This window comes from Helianthus annuus, chromosome 7 (genome assembly GCF_002127325.2).
Source record: "Helianthus annuus cultivar XRQ/B chromosome 7, HanXRQr2.0-SUNRISE, whole genome shotgun sequence".
NCBI classification, from domain to species: Eukaryota; Viridiplantae; Streptophyta; class Magnoliopsida; order Asterales; family Asteraceae; genus Helianthus; species Helianthus annuus.
Genome location: NC_035439.2, coordinates 92,687,124 through 92,703,268, shown reverse-complemented (window position 1 = coordinate 92,703,268; position 16,145 = coordinate 92,687,124). Strand labels below are relative to the sequence as shown.

Here is a 16,145-nt window from a genome sequence, read left to right as displayed (position 1 = left end):
GAAGTTTAAAGCAATAAGAAGAACTAGGCAGCTGCGATTGTCAGCTCCCGAGGTTTTATGCCGGCGATCTAGATTGATCAAGGGCTTTCCTCGTACATCTCGTGTCAGTTACTTTACCTTTTTGCTCATTGTTTGATCGTAGATACAGCTCAATATCCTGAGCCGTATCCTGAACACTGTTTTTCCAAAGAACATAACCAGCATATTTTAAACACACTTTTAAGCACACTACCTCACTTAACTAATTTGATCACTTAATTGCTTCGGTAATTTTTGACCAAAACAATTTGGCGCCCACCGTGGGGCAAGTGGTGCTCTCTTTACTAAAAATCTCGGTGAAATCGTTAATTGGTTTTCTGTTTTCAAAACTTTTTGCCACATTGTTTACAATGGCCTCAAGATCAAACATGAGCTCTTCTACTGTGTCTGCTACAACTTCTGCAACAACTGGTTCGGTGCTTCCACTGCCTCCTCCAAGGATGCCAGCCTCTACACAATCTCAAGATGTTATCCCTACTCGGAGTGTCCAGGGATCTGCTCCTGTTTTAGCTTCTAACGATGAAATTCTAACCTTGTTTGGAAGTGTGCAGGAACAAATGAGGCAGCAACAGGAAACAAACCAAATGCTTTTAAGGGTGTTGAACTTTAGTTCAGCTGTGTATACTGAGGATAACAGGGGAATATCGTGCCCAGCCTTCCTCAGAATCATACTCCTGAAATACCCTCCTCGGTCAGGATATCGACTGTGAGGAGCTCAGGATATGCTTCAGGATATGGGCAAAATCCTCTAACGGGTAACGTATCAAACAATAATAATGTTATTGCCACTAACAGTGTTGGATCTCTGCAGGATACAACTGTAACGTCAGAATTATCCAGGGAGCTTCAGAAATTAAAGGATATGATATCCAGTGTACCTGGGGTGGTGCAGCCAATTCCTGAAGTATCCCAGGATAGCCACAGGATATCTCGGTTCGTGCATCCCATATGTGATGCTGAAATCCCAAAAAGATAAACATGAAGCTTTACGACGGAACCACAGATCCTGAAGAGCATATTTCCCAGTATAGGGAAAGGATGGAGATCAACCCTATCCCTCCGGAGCTCAAGGAAGCGTGCCTGTGCAAGGGTTTTGGTTCAACATTGACAGGATCGGCTTTGAAATGGCTCTTGAATGTTCCTCCACATTCGATTACATCTTTTGCTCACTTAGTAAATTTATTTAATAGTCAATTTTCTTGTAGTAGAAGCTTTGAAAAATTAACAAGTGATCTCTACAGGATAACACAAGGGCCTCAGGAATCCCTTAGGGATTATGTGAACAAGTTCAGCCAGGAATCACTAGACATTCCCCATCTTGATGTTGCAACAGCTGTGCAAGCTTTCAAGATGAGGCTGCAAAAGGATTCTCAATTCTATCAAGACCTTGTAATGAACCCATGCAGGAACCTGGATGAAGCCCGGAACAGGGCTCTAAGATATATTCGGTTGGAGGATGACAGAAAAATGCAAGAAAAGATGAATGCATCCTCAACATATGAATCGACCAACAGGAAATCGGAATCCTCATATAGACCATATCGCTCTAAGCCATATGGCAGAAATGATAACAAGAGAGTGAATGCTGTTGAAGACGAGGATCCTGATGAATATCCTGAATTATCTGAATATTGTTTTTCTGTTAATATACCTGAACTAATGTATGCTATGCAGGGTTTGGGAGATAAAGCCAGGTGGCCTCGAAAGAATCAACAAAAAGCAGATTGGAAAGACAAGTCGAAATGGTGTGCTTTCCACGAAGATTTTGGACATATGACTGAGGATTGCATCGCTCTGAGGAAAGAAATCAGCTACCTTCTAAGCAAGGGATATTTGAAAGATCTCTTAGGTAGAAAGAAGAATAAGGGTCAGGATACTGAGAAGGATCCTGAGCGAGCGGCATCACCTCTCGCCGATGCCAAGATAATCAACTTCATTTCAGGAGGATCCGACATTTGCGGAACTTCGTATTCGGCGGCCAAGAGACATGCAAAGGAAGCTAAGGCCGAGAGGGGAGACAGACCTATCAGGATGACCACGCTCACAACTGACAAAGTGATCACTTTTGATGCAGATGATAGGGATACTGTCCAGGATCCTCACCATGATGCTCTGGTAATAACATTATATGTGGCTAACCATTTTGTACGCAGGATATTGGTTGATAATGGCAGCTCCGTCAACATAATACAACTGGAGACTCTGAAGAGAATGAATGTGTCTCCAATGGATATCACTTCGAAGTCTACTGTGCTCGTTGGTTTCAGTGGAGAAACTAGGAACACAGTGGGAGAGATAAGGCTACCCGTATATGTTGAAGGAGTCAACAAGATGCAAAGTTTCTGTGTGATGGATTCTCTATCCTGCTATAACATCATCCTAGGAAGACCATGGATCCACAATATGAAGGTCGTTCCATCAACGTATCATCAATGCATCAAGATCCCTACCCCTTGGGGGGTTGTCAAGATCGACAGTGATCAGCAGGAGGCGAAAGAATGCTACTCATCCTCGATGAAATCTTCAACCAAACCTAGTGCAGCATAGCAATTAAAGACCCGGGCCCAGGATATCGTGGAGGATCCGGAGCAGGATGTGAAGAAAATTATCCTAGACCAGGATAATCCCGATATTTCGGTGCTCGTGGGAACCAATATCCCTCAGGATATTGAAGAACAATTAATTAACTTTTTGAAATGCAGGATGTCAACGTTTGCATGGAAGCATGAGGATATGACAGGTATATCTAAAGACATTATTACTCACAAGCTTGGAATTGACAGGTCGTTCAAGCCTATACAACAAAAGAGAAGGAAATTCGCCCCTGAGCGGAATGCAATTATCCAAGAGGAAGTTGAAAGATTACTGAAGTCCAGGATGATTAGAGAAGTCAAATTCCCTAGATGGCTAGCAAATGTGGTGGTGGTTCAAAAGAAGAATGGGAAGTGGAGAGTCTGTGTAGACTACACAGACCTGAACAAAGCTTGTCCAAAAGACCCATTCCCTCTGCCTCATATAGACTCGATGGTGGATGCCACTGCCGGTCATGAAATGTTAACCTTCATGGATGCATCCTCAGGATTCCAGCAGATTCAAATGGAACCTTCGGACCAGGAGGATACTGCTTTCATGACACCAACAGGTATTTATTGTTATACTGCTATGCCTTTCGGTTTAAAAAATGCAGGTGCAACGTACCAGAGATTGGTGAATATGATGTTTAAAGACAAACTGGGGGACACCATGGAAGTATACATTGATGATATGGTGGTCAAATCCAAGAAAGTTGAGGATCATCTTCAGGATATTAAAGGAGCATTCGATATCCTGGACCAGTATAATATGAAACTTAATCCTGCAAAGTGTCATTTTGGAGTGGGGGCAGGAAAGTTTTTAGGATACATGGTGACAAAAAGAGGGATAGAGGCAAGCCCGGAGCAGATCAAAGCTATCTTGAATATAAAGTCTCCCTCAAATATGAAGGATGTTCAACGGCTAACAGGACGAGTGGCAGCCTTAAATAGATTCATATCAAGATCCTCAGAAAAGTGTAAAGAATTCTATGATATCCTGAAAAAGAATAAAAAGTTTGAGTGGGGTGAGAAGCATGAAGCAGCCCTGCAGGATTTGAAGCAGTATCTCTCAACCGCACCTCTATTGATGAAGCCTGAGGATGGTGAACCATTATCCTTGTATCTGGCAGTATCAGGGAATGCAGTAAGTGTAGTACTCGTAAAAGATCACGAAGGTCAGCAGTATCCTGTTTATTATGTTAGCAAAAGTTTATTAGATGCTGAAACTAGGTACTCTCACTTAGAAAAACTAATACTAGCTCTAGTAATGGCATCAACAAAGCTTAGACATTATTTTGAAACACATAGGATTCATGTTAAAACTAATTATCCTGTTAAGAATATGCTTAGAAAACCGGAGATGTCGGGTAGAATGGCCAAGTGGTCAGTAAAATTAAGTGCCTATGATTTAGTATATGAACCTAGAAATGCCATAAAGTCTCAGGCTTTAGCTGACTTTGTGGCTGATTTTAGTAGTGACATTCAGGACGAGGTAGACCTAGAAGTTCAACAGTTAGGAGAATCCTCAGGATCCTGGACATTATATACTGATGGTACATCTAATGTAAGAGGAGTAGGATTAGGAATACCACTAAAATCGCCACAGGGGGACATAATACCCCAGGCTGTTAGATGTGAATTCCCTGCTACTAATAATGAGGCAGAATACGAAGCCTTAATCGCAGGATTAGAATTGGCTAAGAATATGAATATTAAGAATTTGCAAGTATACGTTGATTCCTTGTTAATTACTAATCATTTTAATGGATCCTATGCAGTCAAGGGTGAGAAACTAATGGAATACCTCGGTATTCTTAAAAAATTAGCAGGATATTTCGATGTTTTTACACTTGAACAGGTACCAAGAGAGGATAACGTCGAAGCAGACGCATTGGCAAACTTGGGATCATCAATCAGGATACCGGAAGGAATCCCAATACCGATATTACATATCCTGTATCCTGTAACGGATCCTCAGCATAAGGAAGTAGCAAGTATTCAAGATCCTGAAGTGGTGTATCCTTGAGAGGACCCTAAATCCTGGACAACTCCAATTATGAGATATCTCAAGGAAGGACATATCCCCGAACACGAAAATCCTAAGGCATTTAGGATGAAGGTATCACGATTCACTATCATAAATAATATTCTATACAAAAAATCTCTTGCAGGGCCATACTTGAGATGCTTGGAGGATCCTGAAGCCAAAGAAGTACTTCAGGATATACATGAAGGGGATTGCGGTAACCATACCGGGGGCAGGTCATTATTTTCGAAAGTACTGAGGACAGGTTATTATTGGCCAACAATGAGAAAAGATGCTGCAGAATATGCTCGAAGATGTGATGCATGTCAGAGGCATAGTAACATATTGCATCAACCAGCTGAACCACTATATCCTGTAGCATCCCCTTGGCCGTTCATGAAATGGGGGATGGATATAGTAGGGAAGTTACCAAAAGCTCCGGGAGGAAAAGTCTTTATGCTGGCAATGACGGATTATTTCTCTAAGTGGGTTGAAGCTGAAGCATTTGTGCAAGTTAGAGACCAAGAAGTAGTATCCTTCATAAAGAGGAATATCCTGACCAGGTTTGGAGTACCAGCTGAAATTATTTGTGATAATGGGTCCCAGTTTATAAGCAAAAGGACTACTGACTTTTGCAAAAGTTGGGGAATCAAGATGATAACGTCTACTCCGGTGCATCCTCAAGCGGATGGGCAAGCTGAGTCTTCAAACAAGATAATAGTGAATAACTTAAAGAAGAGACTTGGAGCCAAAAAAGGAAGATGGGTAGAGGAATTACCCTTTGTGTTATGGGCTGACAGGACAACGGTAAAAAATGCAACCGGCCAAACCCCATTCTCCTTAGTATTCGGAGCAGAAGCAGTAATTCCAACGGAAATGGTGATACCTACTGCAAGATCTATCCTACAGAATCCTGAAGCCTTATGTCAAGATTTGGATACCATAGACGAAAGAAGAGACGTAGGAAGGCTAAGGATGGCAGCATATCAACAAAGAATATCCAGAGCATATCGCAAGAACATAAGGACTAGGAAATTTCAAGTGGGTGATTGGGTGCTAAGGAAGGCTTTTCAGAATACTACTAATCCTGCCGATGGCAAGTTAGCTCCAAAATGGGAAGGACCATACGAAGTTGAATCAGAAGCAGGGAAAGGAGCATACAGACTCAAGAATATGGAAGGGGATATGCTACCAAGGTCTTGGAATGCTGTACACTTAAAGCTCTATTTCAAGTAAGAATAGAATTTAATTTCTATCTCAGAATGGTATGTATCCTATCTCTTTTAAATATATATGTTTATTATCTTGAACCCAATACTGACTTAGGCATCGGAGGGGTGTTAGCCAAGCTAACACCCACCTTAGTTTACGATTGTTTTGCAGCATATGCTCCAGGATATGGCTCCAGGATGTGTACTCAGGATAACTCAGAAGATTAGAGGATTGGCCCCCTCTCTCACGTTTAAGGGATACTAATCCCTTCACAGGTTTAAAGGTATTCACCTTTCTCCCGAATTGGGTTTAAACACCCCGCCTGGAGCGCAAGTTATTCAGGGATAGTTCAAGGTGGCGGGACCAGTCCATGTAAAAGTGGCTGACAATTTCGTTACTGTTGGCTATATCCTGAATTCTAAAGGTATATGAGGATTGATCACCCTCTCTCACGAAAGGGTATTTTCATACTCTCTAAGGTTTAAAGGTTTTCACCTTTCTAAGTCTTGGAGTTTATACACTCCCGCCTGTAGCGCATGAAACTCAGGGTTTATCCCCAGTATACTAAGGGTTCATTTCAAGATATCAAGGGTTTTGCCCTGGGGTATTTGGAATTCATTCGAGTCAAAAATATGAATACAGTTGTGTTTCTATGTTAAGTACAGGGGACATACGTCATACTATTCTGAGGATGGATTCGAGTTTATAAGTATGCACTAGCTTATAATGAAGAATTGAAATTGATTCACTAAGAATCTCTGGTATGATCTTTCCTTTTTATTTAGACAACTAATAGGTTGTATTTTAATCAGAATATTTTTCAGGATATTTACTGGGATACATTTATAATATGTTCTGAAAAACGTTCAAACAAAACAATTTTCACAAGTGAAATTTATATATCAACGACAACAATGATAAAGCCAAAAAAGGGTTATATTATTAACATAGCAAAAGATTATGCTCTTGGCTTCATCTCAAACCGAGACCCATCCACCAAAAGCATAATTAGTTTCCTAACATATTTACTTAACAAATGAAGGTTTCGTCTTGGAACCCAGGATACCTCCACCTTCAATTGTTAAAAGTGTTCAAAATAAACCATACTAACTGATGATCAAGGGCTTCGTCCTGAAACTCAGGATCCCTCCACCTTTGGCCATCATATTGTCTACATGCAGGAAATTAAAATTGTTTAACAGACAAGAAAAGTAAATTGTTCAAGACATCAACCATTAAACCTAAAAAAGTGGGATCCGGCCTAGGCATCAATATCCATCATCGCCCACTCAGCTGCCCTCACACAGCGGCATCCTCTCCTGCTTTCCCCGGCTTCTCAGCACCAGCATCCTCACCAGCATCCTGTCCAGCATCCTCACCAGCGTCCGCTCCGGCATCCTTCTTGTCTCCAGCCTGATCTGCCACCTCCGCTGACTTGGAAGATTCACCGGCTTCAGATGGGAGTGGCACAGCTTTGCCTCTAAGCTCCTTCAACTTGGCCACCCAGGATTCAATTGGCCAGGATGGACAAACAAGACCTGTCTCCTTGGCCTCATAGGCCATCTTGATGCGTGCTTGTAACAGGGAGACAATAGCAGAAGTCTTGATTCCTTCCCGGAAATTGATCATGGCCTGATCATGATCCATTTGCATGGTGGCCAATTTGAGCTCGGCATCCTGAGTGACCTTTTTCAGCTTATCCTCATAGTGCCGACTCTTCGCTTCAGCAATGGCACCTTGGTCGGCAACAGTAGTTTCAAGCTGCTTGATCCTGGCTTCATGGAGTGCGACGGTACCACATGCATCATTGTACAAGTGGAGCAAATGCTGGAGGCCCTGTGCACCAATAACAGGTACGAGTTAGAATATATATATATATATTGACCAAGATATCCTATCAGGATATCCTGTTAGGATATCCAGGCAGGATATATGTGAAGGATATATATGCAAAGTATGCGTCAGGATATTACCTTGTTAAGGAAGGATGTCATTGGCTCTAAGGAATCGGTAAAGCTGAGATCGTCATAGGAGAACCCTCCTGAGCTTGGAGCACTGACCTCAAGGCCCTTCCTCTTTTTCGCTGTGGAAGCACGAGTCCTTGGGTTGGCCTTGGGAGCTGGGAGTGGCTTGGAGCTGGTGGCAGCAGGAGCCTCCTTCTTGACTATGGTTGGAGTTGGATAGCTGTCGAGTTCGTCGAGGTCTAGATAGACTGGAACTTTGCTGGAATCTGCACACAGGGAGTAAAATTCTAAACCTCTCCTAATAATATCAAATAAAAACATGTATGTACAGGATATTTTGCAGGATCCTTACCAGACATGTTTGCGCTTGAAAGAGGGCTTGGAGTTGGTGGAGATGGGTTGAAACTTCTCTCTGCCTCTGGAAGGAGTCTAATGGCGTCTATTCTTTTTTGAGAATCAGCGAGGGGAGGTGCAACTTTCCTGAAATCAGCTGCATACACAACAGAGAAAGTTGGTCAGTTCAGGATATAAAGCAGGATAAGAGGCAGGATTATCTTTAAACCCTAAATCCTACCCTTCTTCAACCATCTCATCGGATAATCCGTTCCCCCAGGGATTGAATCCCTTTTTACAAAGAAATATTTGGATTGCCAACCATCCTCATTCCTGGTGGCACGAAGTATCAATGGGTCACCAGAAGTAGAATAAAACAAGAATCGACAAGAGCCGTGGCATCTAAGTCGGTATGCTAGGGGGAGGTCATGGACAGAAAGATCAGGAATGTGGTTTCTCTTGATTTGGTCAAGAACGGATAAAACACGCCAGAGCATTGGCATGGTTTGGCTGAAAGAGATTTTGGTGATATTAAAGAACTCGGTGATGAAATCTGGAAAGGGGAATTGTAGCCCTATGGTAAAAGGGAAAGCGCTAAAGCATATCCACTTTCTGGAGACCATGTCCGACCGGATTTCCCGGTCAAACGGTCTAAACACGGTCCCTTCCGGGAAGATGCCGGAGGATTTCAAGGCTGACAGATGGGCACTATCGAAGGTACATGCTTCCTTCTCCGGCTCTTGGAGAAGGTTCTGTTGGATGAATGTGGGAGCCGAGTCGCCTGAATTCTTGCCGGGGTAAGATAAAAGATGAATACGAAGATGAGGGAGAGAATATTACCTTTTTCCTTATCGATTGTGGTTAAAAGAGAGATAAGGACGAGAAGATATAGGGCATGATGAGTAATATAGGCCGGGTGGTTGAAAGCTGTCACATCAATGGTCTTATCTTTTAATTGCCTCGGCCACCGTGAAAAATGTAACCGTTAGTGCAGGATGTCAAACGGTAACATTTTTGGGGACAATTGTTATGGGTGAAATTCTGAGCCCATATCCTGGAAAATATCTTGATATATATCTTGTTTATATTGTATCTGTTTACATCCGGGATGCTGACTCAGGATATTGGTAACAACCTGAATGGTATCCTCAGGATCACTAACGAATTGAATGCAGGTACGTGGGTTAGAAGCTAGCAACGTTCATGAAGACCTTTTCTGCTGAAGACTCGGTCCAAGTCGTTCACAAGAAGCCGTTGAAGCCGCATTACTCGGTCTACAACGTTCACATTGGAATATTCGGAGCATCCCATGTTTATAGGAATTTTAGTTTGTAATTCGTTACTATAAATAGTGGGTATATCAGATCAACTAGGACATCACAATCACACTCTCTACGCTCTCAACACTTGCTCTCTCGCAACTTTCACAAATTCATTGTAACACTTAGCGATCTGATCTATATCCTGCACTGTATCCTGAAGTTTAAAGCAATAAGAAGAACTAGGCAGCTGCGATTGTCAGCTCCCGAGGTTTTATGCCGGCGATCTAGATTGATCAAGGGCTTTCCTCGTACATCTCGTGTCAGTTACTTTACCTTTTTGCTCATTGTTTGATCGTAGATACAGCTCAATATCCTGAGCCGTATCCTGAACACTGTTGTAACACCTCGAAAAAATTTCGTCCAATAATGTCTTGACACGTGTCATAAGGTTCCGGTATGTGAAAACATACTTTAGAAGGACTAAAAGTGACAAACAGTGAAAACTATGGAACGTAAGGGTCCAAAGTGTCAACAATGGATAAATAGGCTCTATGATAACCCTACATAATGTTTATAACCTTAAACGGATGGTTCATGGATCATACGACGCGGAAATTGCACAAAAGTGAAGTATTGCAAACTATAGGGGCCAAAAGTGTCAACATGTTGAATTTATACCTCTGAGTGATCTTTTGGCAGACCCAAAGCTTCGTAAAGCTAAAATATACTCACTAGAATGTGTGGTTAAAATTTCATGAAGTTTCGTCAACGTATGAGAAAGTTATGGCCAAAACCGTAACTATAGGGGCTAAAAGTGTCAACATGTTGAATTTATACCTCTGAGTGATCTTTTGGCAGACCCGAAGCTTTGTAAAGCTAAAATATACTCACTAGAATATGTGGTAAAAATTTCATGAAGTTTCGTTATCATATGAGAAAGTTATGGCCAAAACCGTACTTGAGGGGTTAAAAGCGTCAACGTCGAATTTTATGGCTTTTCGGGCGAGCGCAAAGTTAAACGAGGACATTACCATGTTGGTAAATGTCCAAGGGTTCTTAAAAACCAGATTCGGGGGTTTACGAGTCAAGATAAATGGCCAAATCATCATAACCAAAGTACAGGGACCAAAGCTGCAACTTTAAATCAAAGTTTGGGAGCTGCAGGGCTGCACAGTTGCAGCAATTCGCGAACAGGGGGCTGTTTAGCCCGAATTTTGAGTGCTTGACAGCTTTTTCCACCTCTAAAACCCACCAATGGATGGCCATGCATGTCTTGGACACCTGTGAGCTTCCTATAACAGCTGAAACCTCCTTAAATCAGATTAATTCATCAATTCTTGAGCACTTGTGTAGTAACCAAGATCACTAGCAAACTTCAAAAATTCACAAGAGCTTTCCAGGAGCTTTCTGATCATCAAGGCAACTTCCAAGTGCTATCTAGGCATCAATAGGACCTTTGTAAGCTTTCAATTCGTTCTATAATCCGTTTTTGCTTTGATTATTAGTAAAAGTCAAACTGGGTGTTCATAAGCTTTGACTTTTTGATTAAACGGATTTCTTTCAGTCATTTCTCGAATTGAAACTTGTTATAGATTGGTATTTATGTGGGAAACAAACCCTCTAAAGGGTACTATCTGAAACCCACTATATGCATGCTAATTGTCGAGTCAAACATGGTTCTAAAAAGTCAACAGAAGCGATTTTTGTGAAAAATGACATGAATAATGATATAGATGACATGCAATCTGATTGATCATCATAAATAACTTGTAATACATATAAGAATGTGTTTTAATCATCATCAACTCGACAATCTATAGTATAGCCACGAATCGGAACCGAAAGTCTTGTAAAACGATTATTTCGTAGACTATCGATTCGGATTTGTACATGCATGTTCGAGATCTGTATTGGAAAGTATTTTTGACTATTTTTATTTTAGTTAAACTTTCTGGAATTTTCTTTGATTGAGTCTATGCTTAGCCTATTCGAATGCTTGTTTCCGATTTATGCATAAAGTTGACTATTTTGCCCTTTTTGATTTAAAACGTGATTTTTGGAAAAGTGAAAGGATAGAAATCTTTATTTCTAATATATGAACTTGCACCGAAAGTTTCGGATCAGTTGGTGGTCCAGATTGTGAGTTATGGCCATTAGCGTAAAACTATATTATAAATTTACATAAACGGTCCTTTTCGCATAGAACCCGTTTCTGGCCACGTTTTGGTACAAAACTTTTTACCAACTGATGTATTATAATATTCTGGGAATTTTGATGATTTTTAATTAATTTTTGGCTGAACGGATCCTAGATCGCCTAGTCATTTCGGCTTATGTCGGTTTTGACCGTTTTAGCCATAAAAGGAGTTTTACACATCCTTTTGACCCGAAACCTTTTTCTACTGATTTTGTAAGTTGAATAAATTATTATAAGTATTCTGGAAATATAAAAATCTCAGATTTTATTTAAAAACCCGAAAACGCCCTTAAATCGCATATTTAGCGTTTTAAGCGCATAGTAAGCGTTATACTTGTTTTAAACATATAAGACCTATACCTACTGATGTGTTTAGCATATTTTCATATAAAAACAGTAAGTATAAGTATATGAACTCAGATTTCCAGTTTTGGCATTTTTAGCCCTTGTGAAATTACTAAAATACCCCTACGGTGCATAGTTTGGTTTTAAATGATAAATTTGATATATGGGTCATACCCTACTGATATAATATGTTATATTAAGTATATTTACTGTATGAACCAGACCCGAAACTCAGATTTATAATTTTACCCTTTTATTAACTTTTAAATGACCAAAATGCCCTTCTAAGGCATAATTTGAGTTTAAAAATTATTCCGGGCAATATAGAACATAACTTACTGATATAATATCATATTTTAAGCATATTACATCAGGGAACTTGCATTTGAATCATTGGTCTACCCGTATCGCCCTTTTCGCGTTCGGTTCGGTTTACGTAACTAGTTTGCGTAAATTGACCGAAACGGGTCAAACAATATCATTTTTATTTCAAAATCCAGAATGTATTTAGTATACCCATATTATACAAGTATTCAAACTTGTCGGGTCTAAATCACATTCTATCCGGTCTATCGCTTAATCGTGCGTAAACCGTATCATTCCTAAAACTAACCGGTCAAAGCTTAAACTTAAATAAAAGGCCGTTAGGAATCTAATAGGTTAATTATAACCCTTTGTTCCAGATTAGGAGGCCCGGTAAAAGATACCAACACTTAGCATTTGTGACTTATACTTGCTCAGGTAAATACATTTTGACTTATTTTCCCTATACGGGCTTGGGGTACGGTATTTAAAATACCGCTTGATCGGGCGCACAAGTCCTGCGCCCTATGGGTGTACAGTCTTGAATAGCTTGTGTGAGTTCGTTTAAACAGTCTTGTCTTACTTAAAGGCTTTGGGGGGTTATTGACCATGTCCCGGATATCCTTGGCATTATCTTACGAGATGGCCACGACCAGAGCACGGGGTGTAGGCGTACACCCGTCGTGTATAACTCTTTAATGTGGTGTGTTATTTAATCTCTAGCCCGGACAGTAGATCCCGGGCCACCAGAGATATGAGTGCATGTAATTCGTTCACAAGTTTATATTGCATAAATATCCCAAGTTAATAAAAATATTTATGCCTTGTGCATTTAAATAAATTTTCAATCATTTTCAAAATGAGTCAGTCGATTTGTATTTACCAGTGTAAACTGACGTATTTTTCCCAAAAGGTTAAGTGCAGGTACTATACGAAATAGGCTGGCTGTTTCCTAAAGAGCGTCCACTATAGTCTCGCAAGCTTGGACGACAAATATCTGTTGAACTATTTTTATCTTATTTTATTGATCCGCCTGTGGATCCGTTTCAACTACTTATGATATTATTATGTCATTTTAATTAAAGTTGAAATGTATCTATTCTGCTTCCGCTGTGCATTATTATATTGTGTTGATTGTCTATGACGATGCCAACTACGTCACTGTACCCCACACCGGGCCCACCGGTGACACGTGGAAATTCGGGGTGTGACAGGTTGGTATCAGAGCCAACACTGAGTGAATTAAACACTATCCTAATGTGTTTAATCTCAGTTACACAAATGCACATTTCTCGATTTTCGAGTCTAGACAAAGAACTTAGGAAATGTTCAACTTTTCGTTTAATTTATGTTTATTATTTACATTGTCTTATATATTTTGTTGTGCAACTTGTTTGACTTTTGACAGGATCACTATGCCGCCCCGTATGAGAGGTCGAGGAGGATTTGCTACAACCCACGACCATGAGGCAGGGCCCTCACATAGGCGAGCACCATCCGCCACGCACAACACAGCCGCCAACGACCTTTGGAGGTCTTTTGCCGAGCCTGCTAGGCATTCGGTTTCCGCGAGCACTTCTCCGTCATTACCCCACTCGTTTGGGCCCCATTCGGAGAACGGGCCCCATGCTTCGCCAGGATCGTACATACCTTTGCACCAGTCACCGCACCAGTATCCAGCGCCAGTCTACCAGGGTTTATATAACCCTAATGCTTATGAGGAGGAGCCAGTGGGCCATAACCCACTCGGACCAGAGGACCATTTTCCGGGCGACCACGAGATGGACGTCGAAGAGGATACGGACCCTTCGCTACCACCATCAGGTACGCCTAACCATCCGATTGAGATATCGGATGGGTCGCCATACACAGGATCACCATTTAATGGTGTGGATAGTTACGAGGAGAGATTTCGGCAGTATGATTGGTACCACACTCCTAGCCACAACTCTCCGATGCTTCAATCACTCCATGGTTCTCCGATGCTCCAATCGCTCCATGGATCGCCGGTGCACTCGCAGCACCACTCGCAGCAGCTTCAGCAGCATCCGCCATTACCGCAGGACCTATCTGAGGCCCTATGGCGCGACGTGATCACTCCGTCGCCACCGCCGCCACCAGTCTTACCTCCTCCGCCTCAGAGGCCTAGGAGGAATGCGCGTATGTCTACGCGCGGAGGGATCCGCATAGGCACCCCTCCACATGTGAGTAGCAGCCGCTACACGCCTCTTCATGAGGAATCCGAGACGGGAGAGTCTCCACATCCCGTATCGGGGGTCACTTCAGCGCCGATTCCGCCTCTGCCGCCGCAGAATTTCGGGGAGCCGATTCCAGCCTTCGCCAGCTCAGCGCCATTCGACCCATTCGCCCAGCTCTACCCCCAGGGCTACGACTACACGGGAGATCCTTATTGGCAGACTGCCAACTTCAGCTCACTCCCACCTAGTGGTCCACTTGGAGACCCTTGGGCTGCTGGCCCATCTACTTTTGGTTACCCTCAGGGTTACCAGCAGCCACCGCAGCCGCAGCACTACCAGCCGCCGCAGCCACAGCAATACCAAGCACCGCCACCGGCGCCGGTGATACCGCCGCCACAGGTTCAGGAAATCCTACATGGGATTGATAGTATGCGACACGAGTTTCAGCACAATATGCGCGCCGATCGCCGACGCACCAGCGGCATGTTTAAGAAGGTGTTCGATTTGCTCAAAGGTAAGAGCAAGAAGGATCATTGAATCCTTCGAGTATTATTTCATGTACTCATGTCCCTGCGTGGACATTTATTCCAGTACCTTACCCCTGCGTGGGTATATCTATCTTATTCTACCCCTGCGTGGGTAAGTTATCCTGTTAACCCCTGCGTGGGTTTGCTTTACTTTATTTAGTTATTGTTGTTATTTGTTTAGCCCCTGCGCGGGCATGTTATCCATGTTATTCATGTTATTCATGTTATTTCAAAGTCCCGTTTAGGGCATGGATGTACTAGTACTTTATTAAAATTTGAAATGGTTAATTTGAATTTCTCATTTAATTACGTGCATGAATTTAACATTTAAATAATGGAAAATATCAATTTTGTTTGATTTGCTATTTTATAAGAATCTTAGTAAGGTATAACCTAGCTTGAATGCCTTATTAACAGGCCTGGCCGTGACGGTAAAACCTGGTTGAAAGGATTCAACTCCCTGTTAACATCTGAGAACATGTTAACATTCTGGGCTAAGCATGATCTGTAGAATCACACAAGCCACCCTTTTTAATAAATTATCTACAGATTATATCTGTATACAAGTCTATTAATGACTTGATACCTACGGGTTATGACTATGTCATATAGTGGCAGTTGTGGTTTATAACTCCCTGCCAAGAAATGAATTATCTACAGATTATATCTGTATACAAGTCCATTAATGGCTTGATACCTTCGGGTTATGACTATGTCATATAGTGGCAGTTGTGGTCTATGACTCCCTGCCTAGTAAAGAAATATCTACAGATTTTATCTGTACACAAGTCTATTTATGACTTGATACCTACGGGTTATGACTATGTTATATAGTGGCAGTTGTAGTTTATGACTCTCTGTCTAGTAAAGGATTATTTGTTTAATTATACAATTTATAATCCTATAAAAATCTAAATTTATAATTTAGTAATTGTCCATGTGACTAGGCCTATGGTGCCAATATATATATTTTCATTCCTTGATTGCTAATAAGAGCCTGAATGAAATTTATTAAATTAACTGCTAAGGTTTTTGATACCATGGTTAATAAATCGTCTAGGACGATAATACTGTTAGGTTCTAAATTAGACCTTGTCCTTTATTGTAGCTTAAAGCTACGATGGCCAAATCGGAGGAAACCAACAGTCATTCTGGGGAACACTCAG

The 16,145-nt window shown here is 41.6% G+C and overlaps 1 protein-coding gene across 1 annotated transcript in view; it reads right to left on the bottom strand.

Annotated features, from left to right (window-relative positions):
- Positions 1 to 7,147: 7,147 nt before the first annotated feature.
- LOC118480603 overlaps positions 7,148 to 16,145 on the bottom strand; it is a 34,779-nt gene continuing 25,781 nt past the window's right edge. The window contains exons 3-5 of the mRNA XM_035975714.1: positions 8,167 to 8,304; positions 7,824 to 8,080; positions 7,148 to 7,686 (exon numbers count right to left, since the gene is read on the bottom strand). Coding sequence (XP_035831607.1) covers positions 7,150 to 7,686; positions 7,824 to 8,080; positions 8,167 to 8,173 — 801 coding nt within the window. The 5' untranslated portion in view covers positions 8,174 to 8,304 and the 3' untranslated portion in view covers positions 7,148 to 7,149. The remainder of the gene's footprint in view (positions 7,687 to 7,823; positions 8,081 to 8,166; positions 8,305 to 16,145) is intronic.